Source organism: Stegodyphus dumicola, chromosome X2 (genome assembly GCF_044657685.1).
Source record: "Stegodyphus dumicola isolate Sdum_Otavi_A_Nest chromosome X2, ASM4465768v1".
In the NCBI taxonomy this organism is placed as follows: domain Eukaryota; kingdom Metazoa; phylum Arthropoda; class Arachnida; order Araneae; family Eresidae; genus Stegodyphus; species Stegodyphus dumicola.
The window spans coordinates 26408775-26436008 of record NC_140781.1 but is presented as its reverse complement, the minus strand read 5'-3'; the positions used below and the strand labels follow the sequence as shown (position 1 = coordinate 26436008).

General features: G+C 30.6%; 1 protein-coding gene across 3 annotated transcripts in view; it reads left to right on the top strand.

Annotated features, from left to right (window-relative positions):
• The window catches only part of jar (Myosin heavy chain 95F jaguar), a 111872-nt gene that overhangs the window by 32271 nt on the left and 52367 nt on the right, over positions 1–27234 (top strand). For all 3 annotated transcript variants that reach the window (XM_085809416.1, XM_085809417.1, XM_085809418.1), the window contains exons 6-14: positions 270–434; positions 2866–2963; positions 3058–3222; positions 4750–4915; positions 11860–12103; positions 13705–13862; positions 18670–18761; positions 20951–21023; positions 21614–21837. In XM_085809416.1, coding sequence (XP_085665542.1) covers positions 270–434; positions 2866–2963; positions 3058–3222; positions 4750–4915; positions 11860–12103; positions 13705–13862; positions 18670–18761; positions 20951–21023; positions 21614–21837 — 1385 coding nt within the window. The remainder of the gene's footprint in view (positions 1–269; positions 435–2865; positions 2964–3057; positions 3223–4749; positions 4916–11859; positions 12104–13704; positions 13863–18669; positions 18762–20950; positions 21024–21613; positions 21838–27234) is intronic.

Sequence of the window (27234 nt, the reverse complement as noted above, 5' to 3'; positions counted from 1 at the left end):
GATTCAATAAGTTCAAATGAAACGAAGTAAAAATTGCATACAATTTAACCCTTTTGAGGCTCACAGGACAGTACGTCCCAAGGCAGTTCATTTTTAGTCTTGAAAGCGTTAATATTCCATACAATGAAGTCATGTGGTGTACACATCTGCTTTTTTTGTTTCACTTACATATGTATATGTGTTAAAATTTAATGTAATTTCTTTCAGATACTTGTTTAATAATTCTCTTATGCACTGATTTTTTTTTCAAATTTAATGTTGTTATCCAGCGGATAAAGCTTTTCGTGACATGAGAGCACTAAAGGAAAGTCAATCCATAATTGTGAGTGGTGAATCTGGAGCTGGGAAGACTGAATCCACCAAATATATTCTTCGGTATCTCTGTGAATCATGGGGGTGTCATGCTGGGCCAATAGAGCAAAGAATATTAGATGGTAAACTTCATCTTCAGTTAAATAAGCAAAATAATCATACAGGAATGTGTCTGCAAAATAATTATATAAACCTTGTTTTACAAAGTTCATTAATATCTGCAAAATGCAGTTTTTAATGAAAAAGTGTTCATAAAAATTCCTTTTTATATTTTAACTATCAAAATTAACTAAAAAAAGTCTAAAATAATCTTGAATACTCTCTTCCCCCCTTCCTTTTTACTTTTTTCTGTCACAGTTCAGTGCATTGTAAATCATAGAGGAAACTTGCATACTTCTTATGGTTATAGTCTTTAATTTATTGCTTCAAATCTTTAGCAGCATGAAATATTTTCTTCAACTTTTGAAAGTTTATTTCTCTTCTGGAAGTGCTTTTTTAATCACCAAATCTCTAATTTCGAATTGATATCTTGCTGTTTATCAGTCTCAATGAAATTCCTATTGTTTAACTCTTCATGATGTGGAATCAGTAATTTCTATGCATTTATTCTAGTTCTTTTTCAGTGATGGCAGTTTCATAAATATCTGTTATCAATTGATACTGATTACTAACAGATTCAACTGCATGAGCTGGAAGGTCTTTCCATGCAGATGTTGTATACTTTGGTATCATTTTCTTAAAATAATCTTAAAATATTTTCAAATGCGCTTTTTATTTTGAATTTTACTTTGAACTGTGCTATTAACAAAGATCCTCAAATTCCACAGGTTGCGTTGGGAGGTGGAAACATATTTTTTACACTTTTTTTTATGTAGGTCACTTAATGCTGGTGAAAAGGCACTGATGCTATCTAAAAGCAATAAAACTAATACAAAGATTATTTTGTTCATACTATCATTTTACTGATAGAGAGAAATAAATTTTGAGTCAAACTTTACAAAACAGTTTTGTTCCTCAGGATTCATTTATTTTAAGTGGCAAAATACTGGTACTATTTGGTTGTTATAACCTCTAAGGATTTTAAGATTTGGAGTTATGACCACTGTGCTTAGTTTAAAATTGCCTTTAGCATTTTCTCCCTTTAAAACTAATGTGGTACTTTCTGATTTTCTGAACTCTACTAAACAAAAAATCGTGATCTCATTAGCAACTAATTTTTTGACAAGCTAAGGTGCAAAAACAATAGCCATTCTTGAAATGGCAGTGCACTAATAATTTCATGCAAGAACAATCAATCAGTAAAATCAAAAAAGCAAGCATCGTCTGTTAAAACACTTACCTCTTTCAAGAATTATTTCTTTACTTATTTTTATGCTGACCAATTTCCTATTCTGAAAAGTCACTGAACACTGGTAGTTTCTGTCTGAGGTTTGAATCCTGGCATACAGGCTGGCTAAATGGAAATTTTTATATTCTTCAATATGGATACATGCTAGTTTCCCATAAAAAGTTCTCCATAAAGCCATCCTTTCTTGCAAGCACATGGCCCTTCAGCTGTTTTGCTTGAATCAAATAACATAACCTCTTTATTATCTTGTGTGTGTGTGCTATTGTTCTACCTACATATGCATCAATCTGTTTTTGCTTAAAAAAGTACCAGAGAATTTCTTTTACTCAACATTATGCAATATGGATATGCAATTGGATATGGCCAAAACAAACTTGTACTTTTCTCTTACCTTGGTTGTTGCATACTTTTTGGCAGCATTTTGGTTTGCCATGTAATTGTTTTGATGACATACTGCTTTGCCTCATGAATACATTTTCACAACTTTTTGGTGGGGTGCAGATAATCAGAAAGTACCATTGACTCAGTATCTTGATGCTATTTAAACAGGGGCAGCTTTTTTTTTTCTATTTTAGGGCATGTGTTTCTGAAACAAAACAGTTTTGTTAACTATATGCCTGTCATCATAGTTTCCTTATCTAAATCCCCCCATCTCGTAGCTTCTTGGTCAGCATGTGCCAGTTTTCCTGAGACTGTCATTCTATGCAATCTAGTGCACTTTTTAAACTGACTAGCCAATCCTTTGATCATACAACTTTGTTGTGTTCTTTCAATGTAATTTAAAACATTTATTTTAATAACTTCAGCATTAACTAAAATGCAGTTCTTGTTACAGAATCTTATTTATATGAATAATCATTTCATTTATGTGAAAATGGTTAATGTTGTTGCCTCATTCATTCTAAAAGCATTGACCAATTTTGACTTCTTTTACCACATTTGTTATTTTTTAATTATTTCATGATTTCTTTCTTATGCATTTGATTTTACCCCATCATGAAAATTAAAACTTTTCAATTATTTTTTTTTTTCTCTGTATCAATTAAAATCAATATTTACTTGGGGAATTAAAATCTAAATTTATTTCACAAAATGTTGGATACATTTGTACTTTTTTTAAGAGACATTATGTAATGTGATTATTTGTGGAGATGATTTCTGTATAATATAAAAATATTGCTTTTTGACTGGCATACATTTTCCAGCAAATCCAGTACTCGAAGCATTTGGAAATGCAAAAACAATGAGGAATAACAACAGTAGTCGGTTTGGAAAATTTATTGAGATACATTTTAACAATAAGGCAAGTAATTAAATTATCTTTGTAATAATTGCTCATGAATATATAAAATATATAAAATTATATATATATATATATATATAATTCTGTCTTTTAGTTTTCAGTTGTTGGTGGCTTCATAAGTCATTACTTATTAGAGAAGAGTCGCATTTGTTCTCAAAGCAGAGCTGAAAGGAATTTTCATATATTTTATCAACTTTGTGCTGGTGCTCCTTCAGAATTAAAAAAGAAGCTGAAACTCTCTAGTCCAGATTCATTTCAGGTAAATAGTTTTAAAACGCAGTGATAAAATTGCAAAGTTTTGTACTGAAGTGTCTGGTACTGCTACTGCAGATCATTAATCTGTATATGTAGTGAATTAAAAGTTCTATAAGAATAGCTTGTAAACACTGTATAATTTGAATCTCAAATTTTTAGTTTTTGAAGTTGCCTGAACTGCATTTTATGTGAAACTGAAAAAATATATCAGTGTATTTAAGTAATATCACTATGATTTTTAACAGTAATGTAAGTCTTTAGCATCTTGCGGACTGGTCAGGAGTATATTAGTGTTTCTATGTTCAGCCTGTGGTGGTCAATTGCAGGTACCTACAGATTTGTATCCAAACATCGCTCACAGTTATATCCACAGCCATACTTACATGAATTTATAAAAAATTTATGATGTGGATAGTTTTAGCTATCTTTGATCAGGTTATAAAAAGTACAAGCTAAGACACACTTCACTGGTTTTTTATTCTGGCCACTGTTACTTTTTGGTGCAAAATAAGATGTGATTTCCTCTTTGCCATGCACACGTTTTTTCTCAACTGTTAAATCAGTATTCTTTTGACTCATAACCAGTTTTTTTGCCACCCATCTTTTAATATTGCATATTGCTGTGTTGCAACAGTGAAGAAATTTTGCTTACAATTTTTCTGGTTATCTTAATGGTTGTTGTAGTTAGCTACAAGATGATACTTTATTGGAAGATAATAATTAGTCTGACATTAGATTACCTTGATGACCTCAGAAAAAGAATGTACTATTGTCAGATAGCAAAAATAGAGATTCTGAAAAAGAATGGCTGGAGATGATACCATAGCTATCTTGGATGATTATAAAAATGTTACAAATATAACCATTCATTCTGAAGATCCAGAAACTACAAGTGAAGTAGTATATTTATTAATTGATAGTAATTTCTTTGATTTGATTACTTCTCAAACCAATTTGTATCATCAATTAATGGAAAAGATGAATCATTAAAATATTAAAATTTTACCTTACATTTCTCGTTTTAATTATATTAATTGATAGTACAAACAAAAAAGCTAGAATGGAAAAATTACTGGTTACTGAATTTTTTCTAAAAGAATTACTAGAAAGACGTTTGAAATAATTCCTGCATTTTTAATTTTTTAAAGTGGCTATTTTGTGTGATTCTTAGTGTATTACCATTTTTGAAAATATTGTCTTTTACGTCTGTTGTCTTTTACGTCTTAACTTGGCAAGAAATAGTTGGCAGAATGTGGTGAATTTTCGGCAGTTGGTTGCTGAGAATCAAAAAATACCCTGATTTTATTTTTTTAGATAACTGTATCTGAATTTAACGAATGTGTCATTACTTTGTTTTTTAATATTGATATTTGGCCAAAACTACTTTGGTTTGTTTGGTTCCGTATATGTTTTTTAAAAATTGAAATCTCTGATCCATAAAATAGTGGATCCTGTGTTTGGAGGGACTATGTGAATGCTTTTCAATTTTTGTCTAATTTCTGGATATGTTTTTATTTATATTTTTCTTTAGTATTTAAACAAAGGTTGCACACAGTATTTTGCATCTCAAGAAACTGAAAAAATGCTAAGTGCAAATTCAGTATCAAATGATCAGCATGCGAAAGGTTCATTACATGATCCAATGTTGGATGACATCAAAAACTTTAAGACATTAGATAAAGCTTTAACTAATATGGGTAAGTTGAATTTTATTGAATTAATACTGAATAATACAACTTTTTATGACAAATTACTACTGCATTTTTGAAATTTTAATTATTATAATTATCAGTTATGTAGTTGAAGCAGAAACCAAATCATGTTTCTGTTTACATGCTAATTCATGCTTACATTTTGGAATAAGCTGGCTAGGCATATTTTTTTTAAAAAAATCTTTTAATCTTTTTGCAATGTAATTTTTTTTTTTTCTTTTTAATTTGCTCAGGGTTGTACCGTAATTTTATGTAGCTGAGCTGTGGCTTATATATGTTTAAAAGTTTAAATCTGCTCTGTACCTGAAGGAATTTTATTTTTCTTCGGTCTTTAAAACTTCGCACATGCAAAATTGTTAATGTAGAATTTGTTGTGATATTTTACCCTATTATGAGTGCTTAGGTTGCACTAAGGCAGTGCATCAAGTTGTAACTCTCATAAAATCATGTAACAATAGTACACTCAGCATAAAGACCCTGTAATGCACATACTTTCTGCTTAAATCCATGATTTTCTCTGTATTTTCCGCTGAGTTTTTTTTAATATCTGTAGAAACTTTAATTTCTAAAAATTCTGTGTTCATTTTACCACACGTCTCACTGCTTTATGGTTTGCTTTTTGCTTACTTTATCATTTGCACTTGTTAAAATTTTTAAATTATTGTTATAATTATGGCTCTTACTCAAAGAAAATGTTATACAGCTACAAGCTTTTGGCACTGAAGGAAGCAATAAAAATTAGATATTGGGCTGTGGCTAGAGAATTTCAAGTCAACAAGTGGTGCATTCACGATTGGGAGTTCAAACAAGAAGAATTAGAGAAAATGCCTAAGATTAAAAGATCTTGTTTGACTAGCATCATAGCCTGACCTGTTTTGGAAGTTTTGTTTTCGAAGACAGTTTTAAAGAAATGGATGACTGAGCAGAGAAGAAAGGGCTTATCAGTGTAAACCATTAAGATCTGTCTTCAAACAAAGTAATTGCTGAGCAAATGGGCATCAAAAATTTTGTTTGAAGGACCTGATTGGTTTTTCAGGTTCATGAAATAAAAGAAATTATCCATCAAAGACAAAAGGGTTGGACAGCAGCTTTCCGTGGACTGGCTTGAGAAAAAAGTAGCTTTTCTTGTAGGGCACATTTAAGAAAATTAAAGAACGTAATTTTAATAGATAGGAAATAAAGTGCTGGTTACTTTTGACTGTGCTCTGAGCAGAATTGTTTATTCAAAAGGTGAAAATACTGTTTCTGTGTTAACAACTGGGAATGAAAAGACTTTTTTTACTTGTGTTTTGGATTCTGCCGCCAATTGAGAGGAGTTAATTTCTTTGATAATTTTCAAAAGAATTGCATTTTAAAGGGGTCATTATCTCCATTACCAAAAAATGATGGATGCACGAACAAGTAATCTTGTTTCAACTGAGAGAAATATAATTAAAAAAGGAAAGGTGTTTTTTTTTTTTCAACCTTGGGAATTCATCATAGTAAATACAGTAAAATCCAAAGCAAAAAGACTTAGAACAAGTGTGTTAGTGACACCAGGGGGGCATGCAAAATTTTACAGTCACTTGATCTCACCATCAATAGAATCTTCAAGCGTGAACTGAGAAAGCATTGGTATGAATGGATATGAAGCAGATTCCATTCCTTCACGAATTCCAGACTGATAAGAAAAACAAATAAAAACTAACATAGCAACATTCAAAGAAGTAATTTAGTGAAGCCCAAGTGATTATGTTACAGTGCAAATTCTATCCATTTACAGGTGAAGAATTATTTAAGAAAACACCAAAATACATGCAAGATCAGCTTTATCAATAATTTTTTTAAAAAAATTTATCATTTAAATTTGTAATTCTTCCCTCAGATTTCTCAGGAGATTGACAGAACTAGACTTATGAATGTTACAAGTGGGAAATACTATTAGCATTATTGGAGTAGCAAGGCTAACTGTAATAATTAAATCATATTCAGAATGTCGTAAAAGTAAGTAGAGGGAAAACTCATGTTCAGAATATGTAGTAAGAAAATAAAATACATCTGTAAGGTTGTGCTTTCTGTTAAGATAAAGACAGAGATTTGTGACAGATTAAATTACTTAAAATAGCAGACAAAATAAATACAAAGAATGGTGTTCAAAATGGCAGTTTATTTTTGCAAAATAGTGTATTTTCTGTTATTTGTAGCAATAATTTCAAGTGTAGTGAATTGCAATTTAATATTTTATCATGAGAATGGTAGTGTGCACACAGTAGCATCATTACATTTTGCTACAGATGTTGAGAGCTAATGCTGGCAGCATACCATAAACAATACATTTACACATTACGTTACACATTACGTGATAGATTTGCAAAAACTGTAAGCCAAGAAAGGATGAAAATCGCCACAATCATTGCATCTGAAGAAAATTCAGAGGCTAAAATATAAATAGAGCAACACCCCTCCTCAATGAGTTATCCTTGTTACAGGAAAATTGACTTACCTTGATATTCATAATGAATTTATAACATGAAAATTACACTTTTAACATGATTCAAGATTTTGCCTAGAAGTTTGTAGTTTGTTCTTACTGGGTGTGTTAATGCAGTCATTTCTTCAGTGGGAAGGTATTGGAGTTCATAAATTTCATCTTTAACAAGATCTTTGACAAAATTGTACTTAGTTTTACATGTAGACAAAGTAAATCTCTGTCAAGACAATGGTAGAACATATTAGTTCTATTGTCTCTATCATTATTTAGTATTTTGAAGCAGCATCGATCATTCTCATAGAAAATGCAAACAGTTTCAATTTCAAGGGAATCTTCCAATGCAGTCTTTTAAACCTGTCTCCTTTGCTGCTGTGGCAAGAGCTGTAAATCTGTTACAGTTGATGACTAAGGCACACATAATTATTTTCTGCAATTCTGTGTAAAATCTTTGCCTTTAAATGCAAAGAAGTATCTGGATTTAGATTTCATATCAGCATGGACGATTTCCTAGTGTGCATTCACATAGCATAACAGTTGTTTTCCATTTCACTTATATTTTCCTAAATGTAATTTAAGGTCTTTAGTTATTTTCAAATATCTGAAGTCTTTTGACATCTGTCCAGTCAGTTTTGGTAGGGTTTGAGGCCTTTCTGGCTTAAGATGGAAACAACAGCTGCTGTTTATGGTCTAATATTAATGACTAGGTATAGTAATAATCCTTTTGCTCTTTTATATTTTTCAGCTTTACTGAAAGCTTTTGAGATTTTTCTTTTGCTTGTACGAAGCTGCTTTTGCCTGGATCACTAGGAAACATGTATGTCTTGCAATCCTTCAGGTGATACTGTTTCAGCTTTCTTGAAGTGTAGTTGATTGGTCTATAGAACATTTCATCACTGTAAAATTCAAAATATATGCCTAAATGGTAATGAAAATTTCCTAAATATTTCATTGTGAAATATTCACTAATTTAGTTTTCAGAATTTTCAAGTAAATTTTCTGTTTACCTCAATGACTGCATCATCCCTATCAAGGAAGGAGACGCATACAAATCCTTCTTTATTTTGTCTGGTATTCAAACAAGAATCATTTTGAGCTTTCCATTCTGTTCATTTACTTCTTGCTTGAGTTCATATAAGTTCTTTAGAAGCCTGAAACTTAATTTTTATCATCTTCAAATCCGGGAGGTTTCTTCATTTGTATATCATGCGATAAATCTCCATTTGAATTTGCTGACTGGATATCATAATGTCTGACTGGCATTTTTCTTTTTCCTGCTATAGTAAGAGGCATTCTCAGAGTAGTTAGCTTGGTTACAGGGCCAAATACTTCATTGTAGAAATGTCCGTATTTTCCCTAGTATACTTGAGCAATCACTATAGCTTTATAATGAGAAATGTTTTCTGAACCATCTCTTTTGGTTCTTATACACACACTTGCAGCATATGATGGTCTTATCCTTAGAAGCATTTCTGAATGTCCATGAACAATTCTGTAACTGTTTGACCAGCATGGGATTTAACTAAAAAACTCCAAATTTCCTCAAACTGCTGTGAAATAAAGGTGTTTTCTTCATTTTATTGCTGGAATACCACTGGTACTTTATGGATGTATGTACTTTTAATACCTTGCCTTAATTTATGGTACATATTTCAAGATGTGCGTATGTATACTTCCTTAAAGTTGTCACAAAAAATATTCTATGCTGTAAATACATTGCCTTGCCAGTCACAGTTAAAGCATTGATCTCTTTTTGCATGGCTTGGTTCCATTTTTCCGCAGGGGCAACTGATTAAGTTTCATGGTATGATGTTGGATCTGCTTCCTCTAATTGTGCTGTGAAAGAACTGGTGTTGTTATCTGACAGGTGGTACACTTTTGCTTTATTGATATCATCTTATTTCTGTATTTTGAGAAATATCCCCTTTTTTTAATTATCTTTTTTTAATTGTCTAAAATAGTTACAGCTTTCATGCCTTCTTCTTTGTCCTAAGAAGGGGGATTCTTTTGGTATAAACCTCACATTATAGTTAATCATGATACCATCTGTAGCCAGCAAATGAAAATCTTTGGTTCCTTCTTCATATCCAGTCATAATTTGTTAACAGATAAGTCTTCCAGGTTTTCCCTCCTTTCCTTTGGTATGTGCATATGTGCCATATTACCAAGTGCTTGTGTTTGCACTAATATTGGTTTCCTTTTGCCATTTCTCACAAAGCGTTCTTTTATATTCTTTCATTTTCAATCTATTTTTCTGGTGATTTGCTATATAACATCTTCACCCCAATGCATTAGTGCTCTTTAGCATTGCTCTGGTCATCTCTAATAATTAGTGCTTCTTTCATTCAGCTATTCCATTTTGTTGAGAAGAATAAGGTTAATTATAATAATTTTTGCATATGGAACATATTATTGAGAAGGCATGAGAAATAATATTTAATTGGGAGAATGAAGCAGGGCAAACATTGACATAGATCTGCAGATACCTAAAAGTAGGCAAAAATGTCGTTTTAGGAATCTGGGAATGATTTAAAGACACTGATGATGTATATAGACCACCAGGTAAAGGTAAAAAATGTGCCACGACTTTCAGAACTATTATTTGGCAATGATTGCTGAAAGAATTAGACACTTAATATCAGCTCAGGTTGCAAGAGAACTCTGTAGCTACAGGAACTGGACTATGAAGACATACCATGAGTTTGATTTATGTTCCTTTACTCAGGCTGTAAAATGTAGTTTTGCGAAGATGGTCATGATTGGAAAGTGCCACAGATTGGAGCCATGATTTTATTTTTTATTTAATAGGAGTCGCAGTGGTAATGTGGAAAAAGCAAACAGCGGCAGTAAGCCTGAAAACATCTGTAAAAGGCTGAGTGCAAAGGTGGTAGAATCATGAGGTGGGCAAGTATTATTTTGAATGGCCACACTGACATATTTTTATGAGAGCAACTATGAATGCTATAATATACACAGCTAAGGTTCTTAATCTTTACATCAAATTTTTTAAGTTGCTGTTGGTAATAACTTCCTCCTAAAGGATGATGATGCTCATCTCCATCATGCTGTACTAGTGATCAATAATTTTAAAGGTGAAGGAATCAAATGCATGGAGTGGCCTGTACATTTTCGAGACATAAATCCTAGTGTGCTCTGCCATAATTAAATAAACCAAACCGAGACATAAATCTGGTAGAAAATGTGTGGAATTCCCTAGGATGATGATTTGCAGCACTGGGAGCCCTCACCTATCACTATTGAAGAGCTTGAGGGCACAGTTCATGAGAAAGACACTTTATTATGCTGGATAGTGTAATACACAGCTCACATTTCAGCTGATGGAGAGCATAACCTTCTTCCTTTTGGGAGGGAGGATCTTTAAAAAGCTGTAACAACAACATTTTCTCACCCTACTTTATATCACATTTTCTGTGTTATTTAAATTTGTCTATTGCAGAACTAGGCAATTCTGCATTTTGATTTACCAGGCATGACAAAATAAAGCGCTTTTCTGAATTCCATGTTCTTAGCTGCAAAACCATTCAGATTACATGATTTTAATAGTTATTCCTTTAATTTTCCCTACCAGCATGAATTCAGTGCCACATACTGCTGCAGATCTGAGTGACATTCAAGCATTTATATTAAAAAGGACGATAAGAAAGGATTAACAACTGTTAAGAGGTCTAGGGATGACAATGCTATGTGTTTTGCATGGTTTTCTGAGTGTTTCTTCAAGGGCCAGCTGCATCATCAGCAATGAGCTTTTAAATTGACATATGTGTGCAGTTTTAAATTCCACTTTCTTTAATCCTTTATTATACTCATTTCACTTTGCAGTGCCAGAAGTTTTCTCTGTGTTCCTATCTTTTGATACTAAGTGTCCAAAACTGACAAGTGTCTGGAAGTTGCTAAATTTTTCTTGTAAATTTGATAGATTTTGTTAGTTCACATCTTTAAGTTCTACCCAAACCATATATTAGCTAAGTAGATTCAGTTATACGATATTTCCTGCATTAAATATAATAAATAAAAAATACACCTTTAAATATGCAGAAATGTGTTTAATACAAAACCAATATATCATGGTTTCTCATTGTACTAAAAACAGAACAGCTATGTACAAGTCTGCAAAACACATACAGATAAATATTTGCTTTTATTTTTAGTAATTTATTTGTATTATTACTAAAGAGCCAATTGCTTATCAGGTTTTATTTTTCAGTGTTTAAGCTAATAATTTTCACCTTTTGAGCATAAATAATAAAATTTCATCATCTTCAGGTACTTGCCATATTAAATTTTAATGTTTGTATCCAAATTCTGTATCAAATGCTTCCAGATTTTTGTTTAGTAAAGTAGTGTTGCTGTACTGAGCAATAACATTTTATTTGTTAAATAAATTGCCTTTAACATAATTATGTGATGCTTATGCATTTTATTCATGATTCTTTTTATGAAGGACTAGCTGATTCTGATAGAGTGAATATATATACTGTGGTTGCTGCTGTTTTGCATCTTGGAAATATTACTTTTGAAGATAATCCGGATGATTGCAAGGGGGGATGTCGTTTGTCACCAGGAACTGTGGATGTACTTCATACTGTTTCATCATTATTAGGAGTAGACTCTCAGTATTTACGGCAAAGCTTATTAAGTAGGGTAATGCAGACTAGCAAAGGTGGTGCTAAAGGAACTATATATATGTAAGCGTAGTTTGATGACTCATTTTTGTTTGTATTCTCTAAAAATTTAATGTAAGAAAAAATTATATGAAGTGCATGAAATTGATGTTTGCAATACTTAATTGTTCTGTGTTGTAGGGGATAATTAAAATTTCTTTATATACAGTGTCATGCAAGTTAATTGTAATATTGTTAAAAAAAGGTAAATGAATTAATTTTTTGAATGCATTTAGTAGCTTCATAAATGCCATATTACTGAAAAATAAGTATCCATAATCTACAAGGCACATTTAGAAATTCCTTTCTTTAAAAAAAAAAAAAAAAAAAAAGAAAGAAAAGGGGAGTCCCCCTCCCCCCCAAAAAAAACATTTCATTTTAAAAGGTGTACCTTGGTCTGTTGTACCTCATAAGCAACAATGATATTGAGGCTTCTAATTATACTTGGAGGTATGTTTTTATATTCTTTTCATACATTTTTTGCATATGTCCATTGTGAAACACAGTTACTTTTCTCTGGACCTGTTTATTGTGGCCAGTGTTATTCTAAAATTGGGAGCAGTATTCCATCTGATAACTATGAAATATTTACCAATAAAGCAAGTTTCCAGTTCCTAGAATGTGACTCAGGTAATCTGCTTACTTATAATAAGCTTCTTTAGCAAGTAATTTGGTGTAAAGCTTTAGGGATTCTGAGATCACAGGCTTATTTATAAATATGGATGTAAAAATGTCATATGAATTATAATAATAGTAAGATAATTAGTAAACATTCTGGAATTCTTAAATATTAGTTCTGAATGTATGAAAATTGTGGTGTATATCTTGAAATTATCAAATTTTGTGCCACCAAATATATAATTTTTGATGCTATTAATGTTAAGATGTAAATTTTTTAAGCTCTGACATTTGTCAGTTCTTGAATTCTACATTTTATATTTCTGTAATGAGCATAATTTGTGTAATAAAGTTATGTAAGTTGGAACTGAAATAGAAATTGTGCCAAGTCAAATATAGAATCTTTCAGACTGGCTTTTAGATGGAAAAGTGTACTATTTTTATGTTATTTTGTACTTTTTTGTATAATAAATGAAAAAATGGGAAACTTGTCACATTTAACATTATTTTAAGCATAAATTTAGCAAATGTTTTAAACATTGCTTATTACTGATGTTGCATATTCTAACATGTGGCTAGATTTCTGCTAGCACGCTGATATGTAGCATTCCAGTGTTTTAGAAGCAGCTTCCAGTGTTTTCTTCAGTTTATTAGTAAACTATTTATTTATACTACAGATTCATCTTTCAATAATATTAACTGTAGAATGCTTTGTAGGTACATTCCTGTTTTCCTAACTGCATGATTTGTCCATCACCTGCATCAAAATTTTAAATTTAATCTATCATGACTACTTTAAATTAATGATTATTAATAATTCATAAGTAGTTTTTTTTTGTTGTTGTTGTTTGTTTGTAGTTGTCTAGTCACACTGTTTTATTTTTAAAAAATTGTGTTTTTACTATCATTAGTATTTAATATATTTTTGATGTAGCATATATTATTTTTGCATGTACTACTTAATTCTTCTGTTTGTGCATGTGACTTGTTAAGCATTTCTACTATAGGGTACCTCTGAAAGTGCATGAAGCCCAAAATGCACGGGATGCTTTAGCTAAAGCCATGTATTCCCGCCTTTTTGATTTCATTGTGCAGTGTATCAACAAGAGTATTCCATTTAGTTCATCATCTTATTACATTGGTGTATTGGACATTGCTGGTTTTGGTAGGTTAAAGTGAAGTATATATGTAAATTCACAAGCTTTGTATTCACACATTCATCTGTCAGAAGGTAAAATGCAGTTGATACTTTGGGTTCTTAAACAGAGGCAATTGTGTACTGTGTCATAATGATTATGATTTTTATTATTTTCAGTTTTTCAGGTTACTTTGTATCACTTTTTAGATGTAAATTCTGAGATTATGAATTTTTTCCCTTTCTTTCTTTTTTTTTTAATTACTTCTTCATATTATTTTTTAAATTAATATTGTTCTAAGAAAAGTATTTGTAAGGGGGAAAACTCTATCCCATAAAAGGAGAATTTTTTTTTGCCTTAAAGTTTATGCTTATAGTCTAAAATTTACGAAAATGTTTATTTTATTGTAGATACTTGATTCCATACACTTCTTGCTATTGTTTTAAAGTATGGTATGTCTAAAATATTTTTAATTAATAATCACATGTGAGTAGCTATGACGATTTTATAATAGCACATAGCAAGGAAACATTCAGAACACTGCAATCGGAAAAAAATAATAACTATAAAGAAAGGGCTAAGTCTGTCTATTTTACTTGCTTTGCTTTAGAGATTTAATATAGTAAATAAACTATAGTCTAAAAAAGGAATATTTCAAATTGTGAAGTTTCTTAATAATAACTGCACATGGGAAAACTATACATCTGTACTTGAAGTAAGTTGCATTCACAGAATTAGTATAATCTGTTTGCTGTATGTAATTTTTAATCATTTCATTTGCAAAACATAAAAGTTTACACAAAGGAAAATCTTAAGATATATGTAGTGGCATGTCTTTAATTAGTCAGTTTGCTATTTGATATATATTTTTTGACTTTTAAAGGGTACTTTAATGACAGTAATTAGCTCAAGAATATAGGAAGTAGACGTCATTAACTTAAAACTATAGAAATCTCATGGAGGTTTTTGAAAAGGTTTTATCTTAAACATTATTTCAGCAGTCCAGCATTCTATACAACTGTTCAAACTGAATTAACTGTACGAGTTTTATAGTTTTTTCGTATATTTTCATATAATTTTTGGACAATGATTCACTGTGTAAGTTGTAGTGAGTAGTTAGCATTACTGAATGTGGGCAATATTATATCTGCATATATTTGATGGTGCTGAAACTTGCACTTAGCAACAGATGTAAAACTTTTTTTTTTCTTTTATCACTGATATATTAGAAAATTTATGTGAAGTTCATAGGAATCAACTATTAATTTAATTAAAGAATTGCCAATTAAAGAACTGTCCATGTATTTCCTTCTATAATTGAAGGAGAATCTCAGCATACTATCATCAATAAAAAAGTTTTTGAGTTGATTTTCATCAAAAATATCCATGATGGACCTATTTATTTTGTCACAGAGCCTATTGTAGAAGCTTATGTATGTAGTCAAAAAACACAAAACAGCTTAAGTTTCAAATGTTTGCACTCATCCGTGTGAGAGTGAATGCATATAACCAGTGCTATGCAGAATGCTTTATCATCACAATGAGTGAACAAAAATTTTAATTCATCTGAATTAGTGGAAATCTAAATTTGGAGAGCTTTTAAAGCTAAGTTGTATTATGTAAACTGACTTTCTGAACAAGACATCAACCTAATGGATACTTAAAAAGTGTATGTAAGAATGTGTTGGGATGACAGTGTAATTTTGTTGTCTTAATGGTATGAGCCCTTTTTTCTATATCATAATTTGTTTTTCAGCCCTTAGCTCTACTCTGTGATGCCATGAAATCTGACATGGTAAACATTAAATATTTCTGGCACAGTAGCAGATTTGACATAGGTGCATTTAAAGTTCACATAAATTTTTTTTAGAACATGATCTTTAGCTTCATGTAGTGAAGCAGTTAGAAAAGTGTAATTGGTTGCCTCTGAGCCTAGCCGAACACATTTTTATATTGACCGACACATCAGTTAATTGCCTGGTGTTCTCAATGAAATGCTGTGTGGTAATCACTCAAAATAATAAAAAGAGAAAGGGAAACGAATTTTTTGCAGCATAATTCCAGAGCATAGTGAAAATATTATCCTTAAGGCTCATAGTAGAAATAAAATTGTCAAACACCTAGGTAATAATCAAACACCTAGGTAGTAATCAAATTGTCAAACACCTTCAAAAACACCTAGAGTGGGTATTGCATAACATTTGGTAAGAAATAGAACATGTAACATACAAAACATGAAAATGTTTATTTTATTTTATTACTGATTTTCCTCATTATCTAGGCATGGCAGTACATAACTGAAAAAGCTTAATACATCTTGAAGTTTTTCTTCTGGGGTTATAATAATTTCTCTAATAAAATAAATATTCCTGGGCATACTTTCTTTCCAAAAATAGGTGCATGCTATAGTTTTCCTGGGCTTAGTTTTAGCTTCTCACGGATACCTTTCTAATCATCAAACTTTTATAAATTGCTCTTAAAATTAAGCATTTCACATTAGTTTACAAAGTTACTAATGAGTGTCAGGTTTTTTTTTTAAACTTTTGAAATTTACTGTTGTTTATTATATTGATATTTATTTAAATACTTAATTTTGTATCAGAATTTGATTTTATACCATAAAGCTGAAAATGTGAGGAACTACTTTCGATAAAGCATTATGAAGAGCCTCTATAATTGAATGATGTGAATCTTCAAAACAGGAATCTACAGGAATGTTTGTGGTTACTTTCAAGAAAGAATTAAATAGCATACTGCAGCGATGATTTTGTACAAAGGGGGGAAGTAGTAAATTGTTAAATTTAACATCCTTTTCAAATTAATAAATTGTTATTAATATGCAATATTTTTAATATAATTTTTAAAAACTATGAAAATTAATAGTTCTCTGCCCCTAATATATACATGATAGATATATAACATCGCAGTGCATACTTTTAACATGATTATAAACAATATTTATTGCTGAATGTTTTCTGATGTTAGCAGTCATTCAAAATTTTGCTAGGAAATTTGTTCTGAAGGGCTGCAATTTCTTAATGCCTTTTCTGCTGTGAATAAAATAGTGCACATACATTTTAAGCAAAAAAAAGTAAGAGTTTTACTAATTATGAATGTCACTATCATAGTCCTAATATTTTCTGTATTTATAATGTTAAATAGTATGTAACTTTGTGTATTACATTGTATGCTTATAACCTTTCCAGTTTGCATCAGAAAATGTATTTAACTTTTTATTTGGTGTATTGATATCCTTGCGAGATTCTTTTAAAAATTTATACTGCACTGGGTCATCTGTAACGTGAACTACAGACAGTGTATAGTGTAGCATTATTTCGTTGAGTTTATGCTTGTTCCCATACTAATTTTTGCTCAGAGTTGTACTAACAATTTTCCAAGATTTTTGGCCAATAAAGGAAGAGTTAAATTACTTTTTAGATTCTTCTCTAATATATCCCATGTGCCTTCAGCTGGGCTGAAATAAAGACTTATTAAGGCCAATCCATTTGTGTGAATGATGTCTCGTGCTCCTTTAATCTGTCTTTTACAGTGTGAGCAGCTTTGTAAATCTTGCCATTGTCATTCTGGAATACATCGTGACCTACAGGAAAGAAAAACATCCAGTGCTTATATGAAATGGCCATTGAATATGTACAGATACTGAACTGAATGTAATTTATTTCTATATAGTAAAGTTTGTGTGATGTAAGCAGCAAATGAAGTGGCCCATGCTTCATGTGGCTCCTTTCAAAATGGGATTGCTTCTGCCTTGTTGGAAGAACGTAAATCTGGACTCAACAAATTAGATAATCTTTCTGCATTACTAATAAGTCTAATCTTGATATTCTTTTGCAAATTGAAGCTTCCTTTACTAATTGGAAACTAAGAAATGATTTCTATTCTGCAGTATCTTTGTTTAATCCCACTGTGCATTGGAAGTTGATTTGCTTCCCATGTTGAATGTCATTGTACATGTTTTGTAATTTCATTTCTGTAATAATTTTAGAGAGTTTTGGTCATGATAATTTAGAACTGATTTTCAATGAAATCAGTGGCTCACTTCTATATTTCCAAGATTTCATAATTTACTGATGTGTTTCACTACCTTTGCCAGTAATTTTAGCTTTCTGTGTTTGATAATAACTTAATCGTTTCTTAACTCTCTAACATCTTTTCCTTAATCACCTATAACATCTTAGTCATTATTGCTATGAAATGAGGAGCTGTATACTGTATGTAAATTTTCAAAATGCTTAATCTGTTATTTCCTCCAGAATATTTTTACATGTACAAAATTACTCAGCAACTCTCTTTTTTGGCCAGGCAGTGTATATTTTTGCCGTTGGCTTTAAAAGCAGAAACAATGTTAAATTTGCTTTACTGTTTAGTTTATACAACCTTTTCTTGGGTACTAGGACAGATATGTGCTATGCAGTCATAACAATAAATAAACTTTCAAGGAATTCAGTTCACTATTGAGATATAAAATTTACGAAGTTATGTAGTATAGGATGTAGGAGACTCATTTTTTCCCCCTTCCTGTCCTAAATACTTGAATAAATGGCGCAATATATATATATATATATATAACCTCTATAGCCACAAGAAAAGGTTAATGATTGAAACCTCTAATCTGCTTTCGTTACTAAGAATAAAATGAATTGCTCTAAAAACAAAATCCTTATGTATTTATTCAAAATAAGTGAAAGACTTTATATATTTAAAATACTTACATAATTTTTTCCCTCCTCCTTTCTTATTGATTACTTAGTGTTTCAGTTTCCTACAGTATTGAAATGTGGTTTATTCCAATATTCATTGCATTCATTTTTTTAGAGTATTTTCAGGTGAACAGTTTTGAGCAGTTTTGTATTAATTATTGCAATGAGAAATTGCAGCAATTTTTCAATGAAAGGATCTTGAAAGAAGTAAGTTTCATCTGCTAAAAAAGTCCTTATATGTTTATCAATTTATGCTGATCTTATACTAGTAAAATGTTTTCATATTTTAAATTAACAATTGAATGCTTAACTGAGTGAAAAATTGGCAAAAAGAAATTCCTATTATGTAAATGTATTTTTCTGATTTTCATTTAGAACCGTAATCGGGTATCAGCTACTTACTTTTTTATTTTATAAATGCCAATCATTAGTGCTTAAGCTATTAGTGCACAGACTCTCCAGTACTTTTTAACAATGTCCTCATATAGAGACATTATAATTATTAAACATAATTATTACTATAAGATTATAATAATATTAATAATTATTATAATTTTTTAACATTATAATTAATAAAATTTGTAAGATTTTGAATAAGCTGAGGTGACATATCTTTATTGTAAAGAAGGTACTTTTTCTATTATTAGAGTCTCCATGGGTAAAACGTCTTTTATATGAAATAAAAATAACAGAGTTAATATATATCATTCTTCATGTTTAGTTGATAAAAACAAATATCAGATCCGTGTTTTCTTTATTTTTATGTAGAGATCTTGCTGCCTACATTTTAAGGCATTTTACATTCTACATTTAAGGCATTTTACATTTTACATTTTTCTACATTTTACATTCTTGCCCCTATATCAAAATATATTACACACAAAAGTATTTCAGCCTGTAGATTCATTAAAATAAAAATTGACATTTTTTTAATACAGTCGAAAGTCGTTAATTCGGACACCCATAATCCGGAATGATCTATAATCCGGACCTCAAAGCTACAAACTTTCTGCGCATGCGTCGGTGCGAACTTGCGTGTGTGCATGCGCAAAATACGTTTACGAATGCGCATTTAATGTATAACGGACAGGATAAGCTAAGCTAAAGTTATCTAATTATCTATTTCAGTTAATGTTGCAGATTGCGTTGTTCCTTAATCTTCGAATTGGATCCGGCTTATTATTTTTTGCAGACTGTTAGAGCAATTTTATAAAAGTAAGCTTGAACTTTCGATTATGTCAAATAGAATTTCCGATATATATTTACTAATATGTAAAGGATATACAAAGCGAAAGTATCTTTCGGAGTCCATTAAACAAAAAGTGGAATTGCTGCAAAAAATGGATAAAGGCATATCCTTTGTTTATCTAAACTTTAATGTTTGTTTATCTAAACTATGTTTATCTTTAACGCCGCGGAGCGCAATGAATTGGAAGTTGATCTGTCAACACTATCCTTATCTTAAGGGCAGATGTTTTTATTTTATTTGGCTTATAATTGCTTACTAAATGTAGTATTTCATCTCAATGTACTCCGTCTTTGATATGATTTAAATCAAATGCCTTATCATTATAATTCGCTTCCGATAGTGAAGAAAGTGACAGAGGTTATTGGAAACGAAAAAATTTCGATTGACAAATTAGTCGGTATTCTCGACACAGCAATTATAGGACTTGAACAGCAGAACTTTGTAACTGAACAAGAAATTATGTCTGTTTATAGAATTAAAGAGAATGTATTATCACATAAAAAACTTACATTGAAAGAAATGTTTAGTAAAGTAAACAAATAAATATTAAGCTTTTTTTTTGTAAATTTTGATACCCTTTAGATCATAATTGTTCTTTATTTCGTAAATTATGGTTTCATATTTTTAATTTTATAATTTCTGCATGCCATTTTACCAGATTTAAACTGATGATCTATAATCCGGAATCGCCGAAGTCCCGACAAGTCCGGATTAACGACTTTTGACTGTACTTGAATTTGGAATAAAACCCATTTTTGCATGTCTCTTTATTTGAATTTTTTACTTTATTTTTGCCTTTTATGATGAATTTTTTCACCTAAAATCAATACTTTAAATGGATATTATTTATGCTGTTATACATAAATTCATGTGATAAATAGCTGTTTTACTGTGAATAATTTCTGGAGATTTCTATGAATCGGATCAGTGGCAAATTTGAAATGTTAATGCTTATATATCAGAAATCGGTTTAAACTCCTTAAAGCATTCTTCATAAAATGTGATATAAAAATGTTTTAATGTCTCTGTTTTTCATGAAACATCATTTAATTGATATACTAATGTATTATTTGTAAAATTAGATTTCATTTCTTATGTGTATTTAATTTTTCAATTGTTTTTATAGTATTGATTTATATTTGTGTAGGAGCAAGCTCTCTATGAAAGAGAAGGTTTAAATGTCAGAAAAATAGACTATATAGATAATCAAGATTGTATAGGTAAAATATATTTTGGCATTCTTTTTCTTTTAAATATGTTGTGAAGGATGATGGATTGTGATTGATGACACTAAAGAAAATCAAATGATCGTTCATATACTTTTCTGTATGACAAGTTATGTTGAAACTTTCTCTCCCTCCCTCCCGATCTATAGCTGTATATTTATATATGTAATATATAGCTGTATATATGTGATCTATAGCTGTATATATGTAAAATTTTAAGTTCATTTGAACTGGTTTAATGCATTGTCAGTGAATTAAAATTTTAAATGGGCCAAATATTCATCATAGAATATTCAGATTTGTTTAGATAAGCTTTCAAATCGTAAGCATTTTTACTTTTTTTAATAAGACACTTATGCATAGGTATGAGAAATGTTTCGCTATGTTAACATAATCTTTAGCAAATAGAGTCAAAAAGATTTATACTGTTTCATTTTAAATGTTCATGTATGACTAAATTAATTAAATTAATTTGCATGAGGGGGAAATATGAAAACTATTTTTGTGTAAAGTAATGCAATTTACTTATTGTTGCATATGAATTGCTTAAGTATATCTGAAATCAATTTAAAATCTCTTTGCAGAGTTACTAGAAAGTAAGGGAAATGGAATTTTTGATTTACTTGATGAAGAAAGTAAACTTCCTAAATCTAGTCATACACATTTTACTAGTGCAGTGCATAGCAGAAACCAAGGCCATTTCCGGTTAGATATTCCAAGGAAATCAAAGCTTAAATATCATCGGGAAATTCGTGACAATGAAGGTTTCATAATTCGTCATTTTGCTGGTGCTGTGTGCTACGAAACAGTAAGTTCTTTAAAAAAAATTGATTTTAAATTTTTTGTTACAGATTTGAACTTACATGCTTTTTAGTTTCCATCCCTATTCTTATTTGATTGTAAAATATGAGCCTTACAAGTTCTCAGTTTGATATCCTCCCTTGGTGTATTTTCTGCTAATAATAAAAATTTATCCTTGCGACTCAGGTCTTAAATGCAATGAAATTTTCAGTTGCTTGTTTATGATTAACTTCCCATGAAATTATCTGATACAGGCTTTTGTGTGTAAGTTGCTGTCTTCGTTTCCAATACGTCTGCAAATAAATGGCACATCCAGTCTCACTTTTTGCCAAAGCATGCAAATATCCTTTTCGAACTGTGTTTAAGTTCTGGTCAGACTGCCATCTATTTCCTTTGAGGATTCAGTTGTAGAATAAATTTTAAATTTTATTGTAAACTATTAATAATTATAGCCTCATGCATTCATTCAAAGTGGGAGGAAAATGTGTTCTAATTGTTTAAGGTACATTATTATAACATTTACATTTTATCTAATATCATTGTTCTAATGCTGAATACTTGATTAATGCTAAGATTTTTTAAGAATTTCTGTTATCTTATGTAAACTAATTTATGAGCATTTTTAAGTATAAATTTAAATTTAAATTTAAATTATTTATTAAAAGATTTTGAAAAACCACCTAAATTTCTCAGTATTAGTCTTTCTTGTTCATTTCTGTCCTGGTTAGCAAGATTGCAGGTCAGATTAACAGTGAACATTACAGGATTTTCTTCCTTCTTTGCTTCTGTGTTATGTAATGATTTTTACTTAAGTCATTCAAGTTTTTATAAATGCTTAATAGGTAACCTTTGGATATTTTAATCCATTATTAAATGATTATGTTAATATTTGTGCTTTTTATGTGATTTAAGTAGCTTCTGTTTTTTTTTTTTTTTATTTATTGTAACAGTGGTTTTAATTAAATGTCTGATTCACGCGAATCAATTTCCAATCATTTTGAAATTGTTACATCGTTGTTAAGATTTCAGTAAGATGCGTCTTCAACCATTCACATTGCATAAATTAATTCTGCTTTTTATTATAAAATCTAGGAAAGAAAAGAAATTTACAATTTCTTCTAACCTGAAATAATTGTTTATTTATCCATGTAACGTATTTTCAGATAGTGTTTTTAAATGTATCAGGTCTAAAATATTTTGTTAGTCACTGTCCATTTCTGTGTGCTCTTTGCTTTCAAGATTTCCTGATTTAGGGCAGATGTATTCCAGTATTTTCTTTTTTTTTAATGTTTTGGAGCAGGATCACTCATATTGTTCTAAGCACATACTACCAAATTGTGATGAACAACTGTTTTGAAATTTATGTGATTTGGTTTAGTTGATTATGGCAAAACACACAAGATCTGTCTGCCTAAGGGAATGGGATGCCTTTGTGGAGGGCTTTTTAAGTGAGATTGTCTCATATCCATGTTGATGAAATCACTTATGCAACTCATTTGTTTGCTTGTAATTGAACCCAGGTCAAACTACCGATGTTCAGTGGCTAAACCATTAGGCTGCTGGTGAGCATTTTGAAATTTGTATTTTTCTTCTTGCATGTTTATTTAAAATTATTAATTAAGAAACACCAATATTTTACTCATTATTGCATAAAATTTAATCACTGTATGTATCACAAATATTTTTAGATTGATCATAGACATTTAACCGACAGCGCATTCCGACAAAAACATGCAACATCGTTTTATTAAATTTGTAATGTGTAGCAAAATAGGAACATCATATTTCAGTGGTTCATAAGCCTGCTTTGCTTGATGGGTTTCATTTTCATGTAGTGAGAAAAGGCTGTAGCAGAGTGATAGCGTTTCATATGGAGAAGCAGATAAACAAAAATAGTTATACCATAAACAGTTTCGGTTCTAGATAATGATTTATGTTTAATATATGAAAATCAGAAATCATATTGACAATTTTAAGATGAAAATAGTTAAACTCATGCTAGATAACAGACTTTTATGTGTCCCTTATAGTGTGACAATTTATGCATAATTTATATATAAATTTGTTTCCTTCTTTGCATTTCTACAAAAAGTATTTTTTACCCTTAAATCATATTTCCTCACCCTCGAAATGAATTTCAAAATCTATGCCAGCTTAAGGTTGCTTTTCTGCCTAATTTTAAAATTTATGCTGTATCTGGCATTAAATAAAACTGTAGTACTTGGTTATAAGCCTTCTTGTTATGGTTGGTTAAATCTGGAAAGAAATTTATTAAAATTTATGTGCATATTTTAGTTTAAACATACATATTATTATGCATTTTTGTAAGTATGTAAATAATTTTGGTAAAGTTATATTTAAAATTGTATCTTTTGTATAATGTAACATGAAAAGTTTGGAGAGACTGAACTGTGCTCGAAAAATAAAATTACAGGAGCAAATCTTTAACATTGAAGTAAATAACTGTGTTGCTAAAGTGGCAAGACATCACCAAGATGTCGACAGTTTCAGCAACTAATTTTTTTGCCAAATTTTAAATGGATTGCCAAAAGTCACTAAACTTTGCGACCATTTGGCAACATTTTGGTCCAGTCCCTCTTTTGGTACTGTAATTGATCCCTGTATATAACTAACTGTATACAGCCCTTATATGTATATTTAACTGTATATGCCTTCCAGTAATTTCAAGAAATGGTAGATAGAGATTTCTCAGTGGCCAGGTGAAAACTATATAAGACCAGAGAGACCATCAGCTCACAATTTTTGGTTCATAGCTGAATTTGGAGTATTGAGAGATCATGCAAGCTTCACTCTTTGGATGCACTGTCCATTATGTTCTTAGTAGTTTGAAGTGGTAATTACCTATTGTGTTGTGTTGTAGTGGAAAGAGCTGTACTTGTATTTTTATGGAAAGTTTCAGAATTGTAAAGTATTCCTTTTGTTAAAATTTAGCAAGCTATTATCAATTCTGTATGTGTTCAGTCAACTAAGAACCCATACACATGCGATAATATTATCGGTTAAATGTCCTGCTGGCTGAATGGGCTTGTCACTTAAGTGTCATGGACCCTTTTTAAATGGGTATTTGGTTAGGTAAAAAAAGACCTTCTATCTGTTATAGCCCTCCAGTGGCTGAGTGGTGAAATCACTAAGCGATAGTAGTTCAGTGCAGGGTTCAAACTCTTGCAAATGAGCTGGCTCCATGGGCATTTTCTTGGTTTTCCAGCATGTGTATGAGGCAGTTTTCCTTAAGAAGTCTTCCATGAAGGCATCTCTGTCTTTAGACAATTGCTATAATCAAATAAACCCAACTAATCTATCTGTTACTAGTAAATATATCTAAGAATATTAATAATGACAAGACTTAGAGACGTCTGCTGTGGAAGGGCTCTGATTTTTGCAGGAAAATGAAACTGGTTCATCCTGATGTTATATTGAGAAAAACTTCTGAAATGCTGATTGTTCATAGAAAATCTTTTGCTAAACTGTGTGTGACGAAATTCATGTGAAAATTGTTGTGAGCTTCTGCATTAACCCTTTGATGTACGCTATATTATTTTTATAATTTTTTAAACTAAAAGCTCTAGAAATTGAATATTATGATCCTAGAGACAAGTAATATATGAATTAAAAAAATCTACTCTTGTCCATTGTTCTGTGGGTGGTGGTTGCACTGTGAAACCAGTTTGCGGCTAGGATAGGATAGGGATTTGAGTCGGTAGTCAAATATTTACAAAATTTCAGAATCAGTGCCTAATCCTTGTTAATCAATTCAGAATGATTTTTAAATGTTTTTCTTTTTAAAAAATAAATAATATTTGCGTATGGAACTAAAGAGCTGCAGCTTCACATCCAAAAAGTTGCATGTGGCTCACGAGCCGCAGGTTGCCGACCCCTGGTCTAGGACTTTGAAACATACTGAGGTAGTAGGGGGAAAAAACTTACCTTTTTCCGTGCATATTTCCAATAAATGACAAAATTTATGAATTTAAAAAAATGTAAGTATGAATTGCATTATATGTAAATTTTTTGCATTATTTTACAAAGTAAATCGTCAGAAAAAAATTTAAAAATAAACATTTATGTAATTTTTCTGTAACAGTGAAAATATATGTAAAGGACATTTGGATAAATAGATAAAAAGGCTCATCAAATTAAGGATTTAAAAAAACTCACTTTTTTTATTTATTTATTTTTTTATTTCAAAGAACACATTTTTTGTGACACTGTTCAAAGCATGTTTTGTCTTTTTGGTATATGCATAGACCCACATTGTGCATTTCTCATATGAATCTTGTTCTATGAGGTTTCTTCCTTGCACTGCAAAATGTACACTGCCTGGAACTTCAATATCATTGATATATGTCCAGCGTTATTTGTTTTCTTTTCATTTGGCACATGAAATTTGTGGTTTTTTATGTTAATGGGGGGGGCTTGGTCTTTTTGGCTTTGGTATGGATTATTCGTTTCCCATTCATATTTATTTTATTTATATTTTGTCCCAAAACATTTAGAAAATATTTTAAATTTAAATAAAACTTTTACGCAATTTCTATTTTTAATTATAGCAAAGTATATTTACATACAATTTAAACCACACCAAATAATTTATAAAATCACAATACTGGCTTGGGAAGCAAGTGTATTGAAGTCAGAGAAAAATCTGTGGAAAAGAAAGACCTTTTCACTGGCCAGGTGCATGTATTGTTTAGTAATAAAATAAATCTGTGGCTTCAAAGCCTCTTATCTATATCCCGGTAAAAATAAACATTCCTATTTGAAAGAAAACGCCATTGTATAGAGCAGTGGTTTCAAGGCGCGACCACTGAGCCTCTAGAGGGTTGTGAGCATTGTGACACAATGCTCTAGTGGGACAGTGGTCACGCCCTGAAACCACAAAGCAAATGCCATAAATGTAGATAGGTTTTTTATATATGCAGTTTAATTATTGCAATGTTTTATTGTTCACAATAGAAATCATTATGTGGAATGAATAACTTTTCAAATTTAAAGTTGTTTATTTTAATAAAAGGAAGTTATTTTGTCTCATTGAAAACAAATTTTAAAAGGCAGCCGATTTGAAGTACTAAGACTTAAACATGTATGATTCTGCAATCATTTTGTGTTATTTAGAGGTAAAAGATCAGTAATCAATTGATCTTCACTCAAAAATCTCGGAAAGAAGAGGAGAAAAAAAAACGAAAATTGGTTTTTTCAGGGCGCAACCACCACGAGTCAAAGGGTTACTGTCCTATATCTTCATTTAAATATGTAATTTGCTATCATCATGAAGGCTGAATTTCTAATAAATACTGACCTGTATTTTATATTCTTTGTAAAGGAAGTCAGGATAAATTTCATGTAACTAACCTCATTTGCTGGCAGCTAAACTCACATGTGAACT